Genomic DNA, 17,152 nt, shown 5'->3' with positions numbered 1-17,152 from the left:
TCAGTCCAATTCCAAAGCCTGTATTTTCTCTACTTTTCCCAGCCACTGTTTCTATACTCAGTGTCACCAGGTCAGGAACACTCTTGGCAGCATCACCAGCAAAGGCAAGGACCAGGGATGGGAAGAAACAAATCGGAGTCTTAATCCACAAATGCTGGCCTTGTGTCCTACCACTCCTGTGCTGGTACAGGGTCAGGCGGGGCTCTATAACCCGCTCTACAGACGCCTTCAGAGTTCCCAGAAGTGCTCGGGGTCTGCTGGGGGCTGAACTGCGGGCATACGACCTCATCCCGCTCCCACCAGGACAGTCCTATGTTTTTTGCTTGTTTTGTTTTGTTTTTGAGACAGAGTTTTGCTCTTGTTGCTCAGGCTGGAGAGCCATGGCATGATCTCAGCTCACCGCAACCTCCGCCTCCCAGATTCAAGCGATCTCCAGCCTCAGCCTCCTGAGTAGCCGGGATTACAGGCGTGCACCACCATGCCCAGCTAATTTTGTATTTTTAGTACAGACGGGGTTTCTCCATGTTGGTCAGGCTGGTCTCGAACTCCCGACCTCAGGTGATCCGCCCACCTCGGCCTCCCAAAGTGCTGGGATTACAGGCATGAGCCACCGTGCTCAGCCACAGCTCTATGTTTAAAGGCTTCACTTCAGCTGGTGCGGTGGCTCACGCCTGTAATACCAGCACTTTGGGAGGCCAAGGTGGGTGGACCACTTGAGCCCAGGAGTTTGAGACCAGTCTGGGAAACATGGCAAAATCCTGTCTCTACAAAAAATTAGGCCGGCGTGGTGGTGAGTGCCTGTAGTCCCAGCTGCTCAGGAGCCTGAAGCGGGAGGATGGCCTGAGCCTGGGGAGGTGGAGGTTGCAGTAAGCTCAGATCACAACAGCCTGAGTGATAGAGCAAGACCTTGTCTCAAAAACAACAACAACAAAAGGCTGGGCGTGGTGGCTCACACCTGTAATCTCAGCACTTTGGGAGGCTGAGGCAGGAAGATGGCTTGAGCCCAAGAGTTCAAGACCAGCCTGGGGAATGCAGCAAGATCCTGTCTCAATTTTTTTTTCAGAACAATTTTTTTTTTTTTTTTTGAGACAGAGTCTCACTCTGTCGCCAGGCTGCAGTGCAGTGGCGCGATCTCGGCTCACTACAAGCTCCACCTCCTGGGTTCATGCCATTCTCCTGCCTCAGCCTCCCGAGTAGCTGGGACTACAGGCACCTGCCACCACGCCTGGCTATTTTTTTGTGTTTTTAGTAGAGACAGGGTTTCACCATGTTAGCCAGGATGGTCTCGATCTCATGACCTCATGATCCACCCGCCTCGGCCTCCCGAAGTGCTGGGATTGTATATAGGTGGGAACCACCGCGCCCAGCCCTAATACAAAAATTTTAAAATAAATAAATAAAGGTTTCACTTCAGCAGGGGCTAGGTACCTTGCAGGCTCAGAGCTTGGCCCTGCAGCTCCAGTCCCTGGGTTCCCACCATAGCTCCACCCCTTACCCGCTGTGCAACCTGGGGCAATTACTCAGCCTCTGTGCCTCAGTCCCCCATCTGTGAAATGGGATAATAATAGCACCCACATCCTATAGAGGCAGGCAGGATTAAATGAGTCACTATGCATACACTTAAAACAAGCATACACTCCTGTTATTAGGTGGAAGGGGTACAGGATAGAACAAACTTAAAAGCCTCTGTTCTACAACATGCAAAGAATGCCTAACCCTGTCAGCAAGCATATTCAACACTCCCTTCTTAGCCATGAGTGGGATCAGATCCCTGCAGACCACAGTACCTGAGCCCTCTGCCAGTAGCTGCGTGTGCTCTGTACTGCCCTGTGCCACCCGGGAAGGCTGTGGCACCTTCACCACTTGGCAGAGGCCTCTGCTCTCCTCTCCCACAAGCCACAGCCTTGCCATCACCGGTCCCCGAGTCCATTTCACCTCTCCCTGGGGCCTGTCGCCCACCCTGGGGGAACGCCCCTCTCGTGACCTCCACAGCCCTGACTGTAAGCACCGTGGGCCAGAGTGGAGTCTGTCCTCCTGGCTCCCACAGGGCATCCAGCCCAGGAGGGGTAAGGAGTGCCTATTCCACATGGCAGCCATTCAGACCCAGAAGGGGCCTCCGCACTCTCCACTGCAGCCCTGGACAGCCCCAGCTGCAGGTGGCATGCAGATGAACCTGTCTGTCACTCCCAAACCCAAGTGTGTCTCCGGGGCAGGGGCTCTGACGCTCCTCTCGTGGCCCAGAGCCCGTTACTGGGGCAGGCCGGGCAGCAGCCCTCACCTCATTGCTCACCACCACATGGATGCCCGTGGGGCCCTGCCGGTAGACTCGGTGGATGTGCTGGGGGGAGATGCTGTACAGGTTGGCGATCTTCTCAATCAGCTCCAAGGTGGTCAGTTCTTCCAGGAAGATGGCGTGGTACACTGGGGAAAGGAAGAACAAGTGCTGCTTTCCAAGTGGCCATTCCGTCAGCATGAGCCTGCCTGTGCCCTCCCACCTGCCCTGAGAAAGCAGTAAGTCCTTTGTCAAAACGCCACGCCCAGGGCGGCGGGGCAGGGCCACACTGCCACTCTTTTTGTTTTGTTTGTTTTGTTTTGCAACAGAGTCTTGCTCCATCACCCAAGCTGGAGTGCAGTGGTGTGATCTCGGCTCACTGCAACCTCCACCTCCTAGGTTCCGGTGATTCTCCTACCTCAGCCTCCCAAGTAGCTGGGATTACAGGTGTGCACCACCACACCTGGCTAATTTTTGTATTTTTAGTAGAAATGGGGTTTCACCATGTTGGCCAGGATGGTTTCGAACTCCTGACCTCAGGTGATCCGCTCGCCTCAGCCTCCCAAAGTGCTGGGATTACAGGCATGAGACACTACACCCAGCCAAGCTGCCACTCTTGAGTCCTCTTGGTCTCTCTTGGGGTGCTTATGTGAAATGCAGAGATCCTTAGACCCATCCCCGGCCCAGTGACACCCAGCTGGGCTAAAGGCAATTCTGATATCAGCCACATGTGAACCCACGTCAGAAGAAAGGAACAAATTCTGTCTCTTTTCAGCTCCTTTGCTGTTTAAAGGGTTCTTGGATAGCTGGAGGGCAATGAGTGAATGTCTTTTCCCTCCCTGAAACACAGACCATACTCAGCCTCAATACAGTAAACCTAAGGAGAGAAGAGGGCACCAGGAAGGCACCACAGTGTCACCAAGTGGGAAGAAAACAGTGACACTGACAGACACAGCCCACACCAACCAGGCAGGAGCAAATGCCACCAACAACCCAAGGTGGGTTACTCAACTTCAAGGGACCTCAAGTTCCTCAGAAGCAAATGCAATTGGATTAAATTCAAGATTCCCAAGCCTTTCCCTCACCTGAGAAACCCTTGGTTCAATAACCAATAAACCTCATCAGAGGCCCAATATTTTAAAAGCACACACAGGTGGGCGTGGTGGCTCATGCCTACAATCCCAGCACTCTGGGTGGCCAAGGCAGGTGGATCTCTGGAGCCCAAGAGTTCAAGACCAGCCTGGGCAACAGAATGAGACTCCATCTCTACAAAAACATATAAGAATTAGCCAGGTGTGGGGGTATGCACTTTTCTTTTTTTTTTTTTTTTTTCCGAGACAGAGTCTCACTTTGTCACCCAGGCTGGAGTGCAGTGGCGTGATCTCAGCTCACTGCGACCTGCACCTCCCAGGTTCAAATGATTCTCCTGCCTCAGCTGGGATTACAGGCGTGACCATGCATGGCTAATTTTTGTATTTTTTTTTTTAGTAGAGATGGGGTTTCACCATGTTGGCCAGGCTGGTCTCAAACTCCTGACCTCAAGTGATCTGCCCGCCTCGGTCTCCCGAAGTGCTGGGATTACAGGCGTGAGCCGCTGCGCCCGGCCTACTTTTTCAATACTTAGAGACTGGGTCTTGGTATGTTGCTCAGGCTGGCCTTGAACTCCTGGGCACAAGCAATCCTCCCATCTCCCCAGGTGCTGGAATTATAGGTGTGAACCACCACACCCAGCCATAATTTTGCTCCTAAAACCAAGCTGCCAGCAAAAAGAAGTAGCAGGATCCCAGGCTGACGCCTTTCACCATGGCCACTGGGAGTGCTCGATGGGAGCAGAAAGGCAGACGGCCACGCCTCTTAGGTCCTGGAGAGAGCCTCCTCTCATCAGGAGCTGCATGGGGAGCAGTTTGAGGAAACAAAGCTCCAGGGTGGGCATTCCTGGCTCCAGTCCCGACTGCCACTCACTGGAAGCAAGATCTGGGACAATCCCAACACCTTCCCAAGCCTCGGGGTGTGCACTGAGGCAGCACCCACACTGCAGGGCTATCACGAGGTCAGACCATGCACCATGCAAGGAGCATGCACTGGGCTGCCCTTTCCACGTGTGGGCACGTGGGAGCCCAGGACTGTCTTGCATATTCACTGGAAATGAACAGAGGCCGGACTGCGGGCTTGAAAGCCAGGCTGCGGGACCCGATGTGTGGGTCCCAGCTCTGCTCCCCACAACTCACCACACAGGTTGCTGTCTCCACTGCCCTCCCGCTTCTGCTGCAGGGGCACTCGATTCTGCTCCAGCTCCTGACAGACATAAATGGTCATCTTTGGCCTCACATTCCTGGCAGGAGAAGAGAAAATAAATACTAGGTGTGGTGGACCAGGTGCAGTTGTTTCAGAATATTCCAGGATGGAAACAATAGTGGGCAGAACTGGGGGAGGAAGAAAGACAGCGGTGGTGACGCGGAGGGCCCGTCATGGGGTGGTGAATGACCCTCCCAGGCCCCGCAGCCTGTCAAGGGGCGCTCTGCCCCAGACCACGAAGCTCAACATACAAGACGTTTTCAGGCAACAATTAGAGCAAGCGCTGTCTGTGGCTTGCTGTGTACCAGGTATTGTTCTCAGAACACGCGTAACTCATTTCATCCTCACACAACTTGCGAGGGAGCTAGGACCACTGCTGTCATTTCACAGTTGAGGAAACTGAGGCTCGCAGGGCAAACGGCTTTCCCTTCACTGCACAGCACCTAAGAGGCAGATCTGGGACTCGAACCCAGGCTCTCACTCTAAAACCATGCTGTCCATGTGTGGCTCTTCACACTTAAATTCACTAAAGTTAAATAAAAATTTTGTCCATCACGTCAGCCTCGGTCCAAGTGCTCCACAGCCACACGTGGCCAGCACGGCTGCAGAACGTCTCTGCCACGGCAGGAAGGTGTGCAGCATGGCGCTGCTCTGGAGTCTGCCCTGAAATGGCTGCTCGATACCATCGGACTGGCCCCAGTCCACAGCTCCCCTCAGGGAGGGAGCAGCTCCGAGCCCAGGACCACACAAGCATCTGGGAACATGGGCAAGGGGCTCAGAGGCCAAGATTCAGAGGCCAAGGCTCTCATCCAACCAAGAAGAGGGAGGGACCTCCAGGCAGGGTCTGCGGCAGCCGGTCACATCTCCCACTGCAGTGTCTCACTCCCCTGCTGTGGCCTGTGCCCCACTTGCCACACTTCCTCCTACACTTGACCCCACACTGCAGGAGCCCTGCCCCCCCAGGCCAGACCACCCGCCGTCCAAGAGGCTGAGGTAGGAGCTTCCCACCACATGAGCCTCTGGCTGACTTCACAGAGAAACCAACACCTACCGGCCTTTGATGGCGTTGAAGAGCCGGATTCCATCTGCGGGACCACAGATTTGGACCAAATCATCTCGGGACATCTTCAGCAAGTCAGCACCTAAGCAGAAAAATGGCGATGCCTGTTACATGGGACACAGAGAAAGTGCTCGTTCCCCAAGCACCGGCAGACCCCATAGCACTGGGGGTAAGGGGTGGGGAAGAGCCAGATGCACCACCTCACAGAGAGAAAATGGCAAAATGCCCAACGACATCAGAAGATCACAGCCCAGGAACTGCCAGGGCTCACAACAGTGTGTACAACAGAAGCCAAAGGGCCCCCACCGCCTGCCCCACTTTCTTTCTTTTTTTTTTTAAAAGAGATGAGGTGTCACTATATTGCCTAGCCTGGCTGGTCTTGAACTCCTGGGCTCAAGCAGTCCACCCACCTCAGCCTCTCAAAGTACTGGGATTAGAGACATGAGCCACTGCATCTGGCCTCTTCTCTCTTTTTTTGACACATAATCTGTATGCACAGATGTCATCGGCACAGGGCACTGGCCACGTGTGCATCTGTCTGTATATGGAAGTATACGGCTCGCTGGATGCTGACAATCTGAATACACCCCAGGACCCAGCACTGAGAGCAAGCAGTGGAACATTACCAGCCTCCTGTAGGCCCCTTGTGCCAGCCACCACCCCTACTACTCCCACCCAGGGGAGCCACTATCCTGACTTGCTACAGTGCAGACACGTTGTGCATGTTCTCTGAAGTTTCTGTACGTGGGACTGAACGGTCGGCACTCCTCCTGGTCTGGCTTCCCTCTCTCCTAGTCATGTTTCACGGTGCATTTGTGTGGAATGCAGTCACAGACTGTTCGTGCCCGTTATCACCTATTATCATTGTATGTCCACACCACAATTCACATAACCACTTTGTGTGGATGGGCGCTGTGGGGGATTCTGGTCTGGACTGTTAGGAACAGGCTCTCTGAATGCTCTCATACATGTCTTTGTTCATTGCACAGGTGCGTGGCTGCCAGGTGCAGCCCCGGAGAGGCCTGTGGGACCGTAGGGTGTGTTTGGCTCTGGCAGATACTGCCAGCAGTTTCCCACACTGTTACATCCATGTATGGTCCCACCAGCAGCATGTGAGGACGGGCCCACATTTAAAGGAGCACGGGAAGGCGACTATCTCATGGGGACAGAAGCGAGCACAGCGTGAGGGCTGCCCCTTCCTCAAAGTCCAAGGGGGTCCCCGAGAGCCTGGTCCCACACACTCTCCAAGGTGCGAGTATCTCAGCCTCAGCTGAAAGCCTGCCCAAGGCCACGATTCCCACCCCTCTCTTCCCACCACAATAAGATACGGTTTTAGGTACAATTCTATAGACACAATGGCTTCCTTTCCACTGGGAGTAAAAGCCGAAGTCCTTCCACTGTTCTTCCAGGGCCCCCATCCTGTCCGCGTCCCTGGGTACCTTTCTGACCCCTCCTCCCCGGGCCACTCCACTCCACCTGGGTCCCCTGCTCTGTGACCACACAAGGCAGGTGCCCACAAGGTGGCTGACTGCCCTACTTAAGACCACAGCCGGCATTCCTCCCCCTCCTCCACCCAGTCCAGCTCAGGGTCCTCTCTGAACCCCCACCCCAATCACACAGGTCGCACCGCACTGAAATGAGCAGTCTATGCATCTGTACTGACTTACAGCTACAAGCTCCCAAGGACAGAGTCACTGTGTTTCCCCGCCCAGGGACCGTCCCCCAACAGGCTCTCAGCAAGGCCGAGCTGAGGGTGCGCAGGCGCCACTTCTCTTCCACTGCCACAGATGTCTGTGGAATCCGCCCCTCTAGCTGTGGCCAGGCCTTTACTCTGTCACTGTGGATGAGCTCTACTTGCTGGCAAGGCTCACTGCTCAGTTCACCTTCGCACCCCACAATACCCAGCTTGGGACTTCTGTCTGAGGGCCCAGCAGGAAGGGCTCTGAAGCTTTTTAAAGAAGGAAGAGGCCCCTTTCTGTCTCACCCATGGCTTTACCTCGATCTCCCAGGTCGTGGCTCTGGAGCCAGTGCGAGGAACAGTATTTGGGTAGGAAAAGCATAAGGGGCCTTACATCACCCTGCGGGGCTAAGGGGACTCTTCCCGGGCAGACCAGAGCCCACCATCTCCTGCAGGAGAGGGGATCTTGACCAAGTCACCCAGATGGTCCCCCTAAAGTCACGCTCACCTGGGACCTTCTGGGGACAGCGTCTCCTACGTCTAGCACCTGGCCCAGGGCTGGGGCACGTGAGCGAGTGAACCCACACTGCCCTGGGTCTCCCAGCCGAAACGACAGCGCTGCCTGGGTCGAGAGCAAGTCCCGGAAGGTGGCCAGCCTTGCTACGTGTTTCCAAGATGCTCACGGGCTTTAAACACAATTCAGAGATGCTCACCCGAGAAGCTGGCAAACAGCCGGCAGAACTGTGAGAACCTGTTGCGGTGCAGCCACTGCTGCGCATCCTGGATCGAGGCTGATGGGAGCAGGTGCTGTGGGCAGAGGGGAGAGGCTTGAGATGACGGCTCAGGGCCCACGAGGGACCGCCAGCCGGAAAGCCCTGCTCAGACACTTACGTCACTGCCCACGGGCAGGGCCTCCACCGGGTGGGTCGGAGAGGTGTTGCTGCAAAGGAAAAGGAACCAGGGATGAGGATGGAGGAGGCTCCCAGGGCCATGGCCAACGTCCCGGCACCCAGCCTGGCACTTTCACTTGCCGTTAGGTGCAGGATTTGTTCTAAGCGGAATGAGTCCTCCAGAATTTCCTGAGTCACAGAAACACAGCAGGAGCCAACGTTCAATCCCTCAGAATTCCCAACTGAGCCTTTTTCAGTGGAGACAGGAAGTTCTGAGAGGCTACACTGCCCCAGTCAACGATACTCCCCTACCCGAGTCAGCAGCAGCACACCCCAGGCCCCTGTGGGCTGACCCCTGCTGGTCTCGAACTTGGAGATTCAAGTCCCAGCCCCAGGGAAGGACAGGCTGAGCAAGGGCACCCAGCGCCTCAGCGCCTGGAAGGCTGCCACCAAACCCAAGGGTCCTCCACCGAACCCTCTGCCGGGTGGTGAGAGGAGAGGGCGGAGGGATCCCACGGGGAGCCATTTTGCAGTGAACAAGCACCCGCGGCTTGACATCCATCCACAAGGAAAAGCACGGTTCTGTTCTCCCGAGAGGGGGTGCACAAGCTTCCCTGGGGGCTAGACTGGGGAGGAGGCACAGACCTGAGCACTCTCCAGGTGGATGGCGGTGAAGGCTGCACAACAGTGTGAATGGACTTAATGCCACCAGACTGCACACTTAAAAACGGTAAATTTTGGGTTATGCCTATTTCTCCATAATGGGAAAAAGAGACCCTTGCAGGGCTGATCCCCAGACCGGTCATCGGTGAAGACAGCCGCCACTTCTCACCAAGTGTCTACGGGGTGCGAGCATCGTACACTCATTCGTCCCAACCCTGTGTAGAATTCTTACCCCCCTTTGGCAGTAGAGAAACTGAGGCTCAGGGAGGTTAAGGGAGTTACCCCGCAAAAGGCAAAGATTGAAGACTAGGTCTGCCTGAATCTAAACATAACACTGTTTCTGTGTCTACCCTCACTTCCCCGGGACTGCCTGGTAAAATCAGGTTCATAGACAATCTCGCTTTCTTATTAGAAAAGTTCTGTCTGCCACACACGGGCTCTGACGAACCTGCAGGCAGGAAACAGGCAGCCTCCACCCGGCACTCTCCCACCTCCACCCCTGCTGCCAGCACAGGGCATGCAGAGCCCTCATGGTGACCCATGGCCCCGTGCCGTGCAGCCCCCAACAGTTAGGAAACTGCCTGCAGCTCCAGCACTGTCCCGTCACAGCGTCCTCAGGGTCCATGTGGCCTGTGTGTCTGCAGAGCTGTGTGGGACAGCAATGAAGCCAGCTTCTGTGTTGTAAGGCCTGCAACCCAAGGCAGAGAGGACCCTAGCCAGACCCCCTCACCCCCACACTCAGTGATCACGCTGGACAAAGAGCCAGGAAGGGCCCCCCAGACAGCTGCTCCCTAAGGCTCCACTGTCAGGAGGGCCATTCTGCCCCAGAGGGCACCAGAGGCTGTCTCGGGTGGCTGACCTCATGCACCCTCAAACCAGTCCTGGTTTCACCCGGTTAAGTTCTGGGCCGCTGCCCCACCCGACAGCATTTACAGGGGTGTTTCTGAGCACTAAAAGTTGTGTAAATGCTAAAGACAGTTGTGACTGCAACACGAGTTAGCTACTCTGAGACCCAAACAGAAAGGAGAGGAGACCCAGAAAGGAAGACTAAGAAAGGAAAGCACGCCCGTCTTCATTCCAGGAAACCCAGAGAAAGAAAGGTGGGACGTACCCTTCGCCGAGGCCAAAGCTGTTTGGAGAGCCATTGTAGCTTGGGGACGGGGCGCTGTTCACCTGGTAGGCCACGTCGGGCCACGGAGAGCACTGCAGGAGAGAGCACAGGGCCGAGCTGGGATCTGGAGAGGTGCTGAGTCGTGATCCCCAGGTCCTCCCCAGCAGGCACGCACTGACACCAATGCATGAGACCCCGACCTGTCAAACTGCGCTTCCCCAGTACCCACAACGAGCCATGGCCGGGCAGGTTCCGAGGGCCACAGGAAGGAAACCAGCAGAAATGTTCAGAAGTCACCCCTCGAGCAAGGGAAGCGCGCAAGGGGTCTCTCTGGGCTTCCCAGCAGTAACACCAGAGAGGAAACCTCACAGTCACGGGATTCTTGAGTCGGTCCAGGAGAGAGAAAAAACAAAACCGGCCAATTGCTCAGAAACAGCTTTTCCCGGGAGACACAAATTCATGTAAACGTCTGTTATAGGGAGTGCTGGGCCACAGGCAACTTCCAAACAAAAAAAATAAGCAGTAAGAGTCAGTATTACAACCTGTGCTATGTGCAAAAAGAACCTGCCGACAGGGGCAAAGGTCCTTGCGCAATCACCAAAAGCAGCTCTTCTCGGTGAGATTCAACCGTGCTCATTCCATTTGAGGCATTCTGCTAGGGGCTATGGGAGATCCACAAACACGAAAGATGTGATCCTTGCCCTCAAAAACATGCTACTATGGAAGCCAAAAACAGATGCATGTGGAGTCTCCCAAAGGAAGCAAGGATGTATAGGTTTTGCCTGCTGGAGAAAGTCCATCCAGCAGAAAAAGTTCCTCTCTTCCCTTGCCTGCAGTGATGCCTCTTCAGAGAGGGACAATTTGAAGCATTCCTGAAGATTTACTATCACCCGCCAAACTACAGTGTTGGTAAATATTTAAGTGTTGTGAGTGTGGGCTCGAATCTGTTGGTGCTAAATCCTACAGCCCAAGGAGGAAAGCTGAACAGCCGGTAGAAGAGGCAGCCAGCGCCTCCCAGGGTGGGCTTTCAACTAGACTGCACTGTGGCAAGGGCTCGGACAGACCTGGCAAGCGGCTCACCAGGACCTCTCTTCCCAGGGGCAGTCAGCAGAGGAGCACAGAGGTTGAGGCTCAGTTAGGGAGAGAATGGTATCAAGAGGTGGGGACACTGGGCAGTGGCACCAGCACAGGCATGAACCAGGTATGGGAAGAAATTAGTCTGGCCTCTAATCCATAAATGCAGTCCTTGCATCCTGCCACTCCTTTGTGGGCTGAGGGGGAGGCAGGTGACTGACCTTCAGTCAGATAAAACGCCAGTGCACATCTGTCTGACCACAAAATTAGCTTTTACATTGTCTTGTTGCAAATATCCTTCTGCATGTACACACACGCATATACATGCAGCTGCTCGTCAGCCAAGACCGGGCCACCATTCTCTTAGATGCTCCAAGCCTCACCCCTAACAGCCTTAATCCTACCATGGCTGGCAGGGACCTTACCCACGTGGAGGGCCTTCTGAGGAAGTCCAATTACTCAATGAACAAACAGCACTACCAATTAGTCAGCCTGACTGCAGAACACAGTGGGAAAGAGTCACACAAAAATTCCCAGTGAAAAAGGAGGCACTAGCTGCAACTCAGAAAGGGAAGAGGTTAGGTACAGTGGCTCACGCCTATAATCCCAGCACTTTGGGAGGCCAAGGCAGGCACATCACTTGAGGTTAGGAGTTCAAGACCAGCCTGGCCAACATGGTGAAACCCTATCTCTACTAAAAATACAAAAAAATTAGCTGGGCATGGTGGCACATGCACGTAATCCCAGGTACTGGGGAAGGCTGAGGCAGGAGAATCACTTGAACCCAGGAGACCGAGGTTGCAGTGAGCCGAGACTGTGCCACTGCACTCCAGCCTGGGCAACAGAGTGAGACTCCGTCTCAAAAAGAAAGGAAAAAGGGAAGAGGAAGAGCAAGCTCCTCAGGAGTTCCCATGGACATATGGAGAGTTGGAGCAGGCTGGCATTGCTGTCCGGGTTAAGAGAAAATACAACCAGGCAGCAAAATAACAAGTGCCGACACCTTCCAACCCAGAGATCCCACTGAGAAAGGAAGTCTGCCGACTGCTTCCCGTGTGCAGACCTTCACACGCAGTTATTCACTACACCACTGCCTGAAACTCCAGGAGCTCAGAAACGACCCCGCATCCACCAACAGGCCATCACACACGATGCCACGCAGCTGGGTAAGGAACTAGAAAGCTGTAGGGATCAGGCACCAAGATAAGCTAATAATGGAAAAAAGCAAGGTGTGTCTATGTACACTGCTGGTGTATAAATGCAGGCACGGGGCAAACATGTGTCTACACTGGCTTCACCTGCAGACAAAGTTGGGCCAGATGCACAAGGTTTCTGACCTGGAGGGGAGACACCACGAGGCAGGGATGGCACTGAGAGGGACATTTTCTGTTGTACATTCTCTCGTACCTTTGGAATTTAAAACTATGTGAATACATTACCTACTCAAAAACACAAAGGAACCTAAATTGGGAAAGCACAAACGCGTTCATAGGGAGCAGAGCTGGAAGTTATTTCTGAAATGCCTCCTGGGCCACTGGGTCTTATCAGATGGACACAAGCTCCAGACACTGGAACCCACCACGGCGGAATAAGCACTCTCAGAAGCACTCAGCCGAGATGGGCCATTTTCCAAGAATCTAAGCCAGCAGCCCCGCTCCTGGTGGAAGGCCCTTGAGGCTCTGTCCCCGCACCCAGCCGGCTCACCTCTGTGAGGATGGTGGTTTCATAGGACGGCTGGTATTTCTCCTTCTCTTGGGCAGTTCTTTTCTCCATCTTCTCCCGGTCAGTCTTCTGTTTCCGATCGGCTCCCTTCGGCTGCGAGCACAGAGGATAGAGTCCAATTAGTCCCAAACTGACAGAGGCAGCAGCCCCCAAGCCCTCTCCTGCTTCCCACCTCACCCAGGGCCCCAGGGTGCAGGAACTCAGGGGCAGGACAGCACCTATCTCCCCTCCCATTCTGCCTGACTGTTTCCCCACCTGAGGAACTCGGAACCTGCCACGGGTCCTGCACTCTGCTGCTCAAGGGGAAAAGATGGTTTCCCAGGGCCACTCGCTTATGAAAAGGAACCCTGGGGACCCACAAGGAATCCCAGTGCATTCCTTGGGTTACCCAGGGAGAGCAGACGGAAGTGGAAGAAGTACAGGCTGCTGGTCTGGATTTAGTCTGTGCTTGCAACCTGAGAAATCCTGGCCATAAGCTGAAAGCCTCCTTACCCTCAATGCTCAGGACACCTGCTGAGGCCCAGCTTACACTCTGTCTGCAGGGGAACGTCTCCATCCAGAGAGAGAGCCTGACAATCGCGGGTGCTTTGCAAACCGGGGCAACTTTCGAAGGGTGTGTAGGCCTCACGCCTACTATTATTCCCTTCATTTACAGAGTGGGAAACTGAGGCTTAAGGGGTTCATCAGGATGGGAGAGGATCCAAGTGAGAGTGGCCAGGTGTGCTGCATCGCAGGCTGGGCCCGCAGGTGCCACCATGGGGGCCTTCTCGACCTCACTATGTAGTCTGCTGAATATTTGCATCTTATGAGCTCACGCCTACTTGGCGAAGTCAGATGTAAAGACTCCGAGCAGTGCTGGAACCGAGCAGTTTTACTACGCACACAGCAGGCTACGTGTGGTGGGCAGATGATGAAAACAGTAGTTCAAGCTCAATGGCACCTTGAGGGATTTTCATTCCAGAGTCACCTTTCTCAGGCTACGGCTTTTGGCTCCCAGATCAAGGGTTTTTAGGGAGCATCTCTTAGAGCGATGGTCCTCAGCCTCCAGGCCACGGACTGGTGCCGGTCCCACGGCCTGTTAGGAACTGGGCCCCACAACGGGTGAGCAGCAGGTGAGTGAGCAAAGCTTCATCGTCATCTTACTGTGAAGTAAATACCTCACAGTACTTACAGCCGCTCCCCACTGCTCACATGACCGCCTGAGCTCTGCCTCCCGTGTCAGACCAGTGGCGGCATTAGATCCTCATAGGAGGGCAAAACCTTTTGTGAACTGCACCTGCAAGGGATCTAAGCTGTGTGCTGCTGATGAGAATCTAATGCCTGATGATGGGCCACTGTCCGCCCTCACCCCTATATGAGACCATCTAGTTGCAGGAAAACAAGCTCAGGGCTCCCACTGATCCTGCATTATGATGAGTTGTATAATCATTTCATTATATATTACAAATAATCATAACAGAAATAAAGTGCACAATAAATGTAATGCACTTCAATCATCCTGAAACCATCCCCCTCTCTTCCGTGGAAAAACAGTCTTCCACAAAACCAGTCCCGGGTGCCAAAAAGGTTGGGGCCCCGCTGCCCTGGAGTGATGCCTGCCCTGGATGAAGCAGGATGGCAGAGGTCACACCGGGATGTGAGTAACAGATCCAGCATCCTGGGCAAGAGTGGGGCGTGTGGCAGCCATACTCCCACGACCTGGCCTCCCTGCTCCACCTCCAGCTCCTGTCCCTCAGGAGATTCCTCTTCTACGCACAGAGGGTACAGGCAAGGCGGGGTTGTAGCCAGACCATGGCGGAGCCTGCATGCGGGGCACGCACTGGGCCTTGATGAGGCCTGGAGGGAGCTGGTTGCTCAGAGAGGAGCCCTGCCTTTCCCTTCAGTGACCCTGACACCCCACACAGCGTCCCAGGGAGTGGCTTCAACAAGCCAGGCTTCCCAGCAACTGGGGTGACTGGCAGAGGGAGGGGTGACAGGCAACTTGGCTCAGCTCAGCCTGGCTTGTGCACACCAACTGCATCTGTTATGTGAGTGGGGGCAGGCAGGTGGGAGGACACCTCAGGCATTCTGAGGAGCCAGTTTGGGGTGACGAGGGGCTCCTGCCACCCCTACTCTCTGCGGGAGATGCCAAGGCCTTCCTCGGGGCACTGAGACCAGGCAGCTTCCAGCCCGACTCCCCGAGCAATGCCTGGCATGGGTTGAGGAGCCTGGTAGACAGAGCCCCCACTCCTAAGCTTGACCCAAGGCATAGAAGGGGTGCACAGGGCACCCCATGGGGGTGGAGATGCCACCTCACTTCTCTCCTACTGCCCAGCACAATGTCTCCCCAGGGCACACACCTTGACAGCAGCAGAACTAACCTGACATCCCTGGTGAGGGAGTGAACCGCTACCTGACCGGGGCCAAGGCTGGCAGAGACGCAGTCTGCACATGAGGGGAGGTGGTAGTCAGAGCAACAGTGAACCGCAGGCTAGGCAAAGACCACAGCACACAGCCATGCAGGTGTCCAGGACCGTCAGATCCCAGAGCAGATAGTGATACCACGGGGCTGCCAGGCCCACTGCTTGGTGGACATGGTCGGCAGAATAATGGTTCCCAAAGATGGCTGTTTGCTAATCCCCAGAACCTGTGAATACGTCACCTAACATGGCAAATGGGGAATCAAGGTTTCAGATGGAATTAAGAGTGCTACGCAACTGATGTAATGGGAAGACTATCCGGGATTAACTGCGTAGCCCCATGTAATCACAGCGTCCTTACAAAAGGAAGAGGGAGGCAGACGAGAGGTTGGGGCTGCCATGTGAGAAGGACTCAGCCTGCTCTTGCTGGCTCTGAGGACAAAGGTAGAACCGTGAACCTAGAAACGGCTTTAGAAGCTGGAATAGGCAAGAGCCCCGCCCAGAGCGTTGGGAAAGGAACGCAGGCCCGCTGACACCTTTAGCCCAGTGAGGACCATTCCGGACTTCTGACTGCCAGCACTGGAAGATAATAAATGCACACAGTTTTAAGTCAAAAGTTGTGGCCATTTGTGACAGCAGCAATAGGAAACAAGCAGAGCAGAGGAGCACAGCTCCCCTTGGAGGCCACTGCTCTGCCAGGAAAGACGAACACACATCCCTCCTGCCACTTCTGCCTCCCACTTGGGGCCGACATCACTGACTAACCAAGACGTCCCAAACCACAGAACTGGGCGGGGGCCTCAGAACCCTGTGCCCACAACTCTCAGGCAGCCTGGCTGTGTTGTCTCCTGAGTGCAGACTCCATCAGCTCATCCTCAGCCCTCTCTCCTGCAGCTGTGATGGTGATAGTGTCCCCAGATCACAGCCCAGTGCTCACTGTGGCCCAGGCTCTGAGAAATGGCACCATCCCTGTCTCCAGGGTTGCCCCCCCGGTTTATGGTTCTACCCGTGGGCATTTATTCCCACTTCCATTCCAAGCATGGGTGTTCCACAGGCCCGTGCCTTCGGTCTGGGGGAAGATCAGCACACACCCAGCTTTCTAAAGGGTCCGGTCTAAAGCAACTGCCTCTTGGGTCTCCAGACCCAGAAGATGGAACTTTCTCAGCAGGCTCCAAATACACTTGAATGGGAAACAAGAGGAAGCTGGAATAAGCACCAGGGCTGGTTACTCAAGGCAATTCCAGCCCAGAAGGTGGGTCCACTACTTCTCTGCAGACACCTGCCAGAGTGGCCCCGGCAGACAGGGCCTATAGGGGCTGGGGACTGTGGGGCTGGGGCCTGCTTGGACATGGGTTGCCCTCGCGCCCTGAGAATGATGCAAGCTCATGCAACCCTCCACATCTCCCTGAGGCCACACAGGACACTGAGCTGTATCGCTGGCTACTGTCTTCAGGAAATAATCAGTCCAGATTGAAGAGATGGAAAATAGTGACAGGCGACTGTAAGGAATGAAGCGAGGAGAGAAAAGAGAGACGGTCCCCCTGAAAATGTTTCTCTAACAGGAAGTCACTGCAAAGAGAAAAATGGCTTCAAGTCCTAAACAGGAAGATCTGAGGCCAGGCCTCCAGCAGGGAGGGACTCTTGCTTTGATTTTTAAGGAGAATCCGGACGTGAGCACCCGTGAGCTACTATAATGTGCTTGGGAGGAAAAAAAGCTAAAATGTACAAATCCAATCATTCTTATAGAGTAGCGCCGAGGACCGACAGCCAGGACGGACATCCACGCCGATGCTTCTGCCGGAAGCTGAGCGGGTGCCACAGGTGAAAATATGCCCCCAGCAGGGCAGCAGCAGCCTGTGGTGCCTGGACTTGCAGCTTGTGCGCATTAGGAGTCCAGGTAGAAGCCATGTGCTAAAGGGATGCTGCGTTCCTTGCCGGGCCTCTAAGAGGAATCTCCAGGGTCTCTGCAGGTGACTGTGACCACGGGCCAG

At 54.8% G+C, this 17,152-nt stretch overlaps 1 protein-coding gene across 1 annotated transcript in view; it reads right to left on the bottom strand.

The window, feature by feature from the left end:
- Positions 1–17,152, bottom strand: part of TFCP2L1 (transcription factor CP2 like 1) — a 70,305-nt gene that overhangs the window by 12,956 nt on the left and 40,197 nt on the right. The window contains exons 7-13 of the mRNA XM_003909229.3: positions 12,745–12,855; positions 9,970–10,061; positions 8,197–8,245; positions 8,019–8,112; positions 5,619–5,709; positions 4,501–4,604; positions 2,279–2,421 (exon numbers count right to left, since the gene is read on the bottom strand). Coding sequence (XP_003909278.1) covers positions 2,279–2,421; positions 4,501–4,604; positions 5,619–5,709; positions 8,019–8,112; positions 8,197–8,245; positions 9,970–10,061; positions 12,745–12,855 — 684 coding nt within the window. The remainder of the gene's footprint in view (positions 1–2,278; positions 2,422–4,500; positions 4,605–5,618; positions 5,710–8,018; positions 8,113–8,196; positions 8,246–9,969; positions 10,062–12,744; positions 12,856–17,152) is intronic.

This window comes from Papio anubis, chromosome 10 (assembly GCF_008728515.1).
Source record: "Papio anubis isolate 15944 chromosome 10, Panubis1.0, whole genome shotgun sequence".
Lineage (NCBI taxonomy): Eukaryota > Metazoa > Chordata > Mammalia > Primates > Cercopithecidae > Papio > Papio anubis.
Note: the sequence above shows the minus strand (reverse complement) of the source record. Positions and strands in the feature narration are given on the sequence as shown.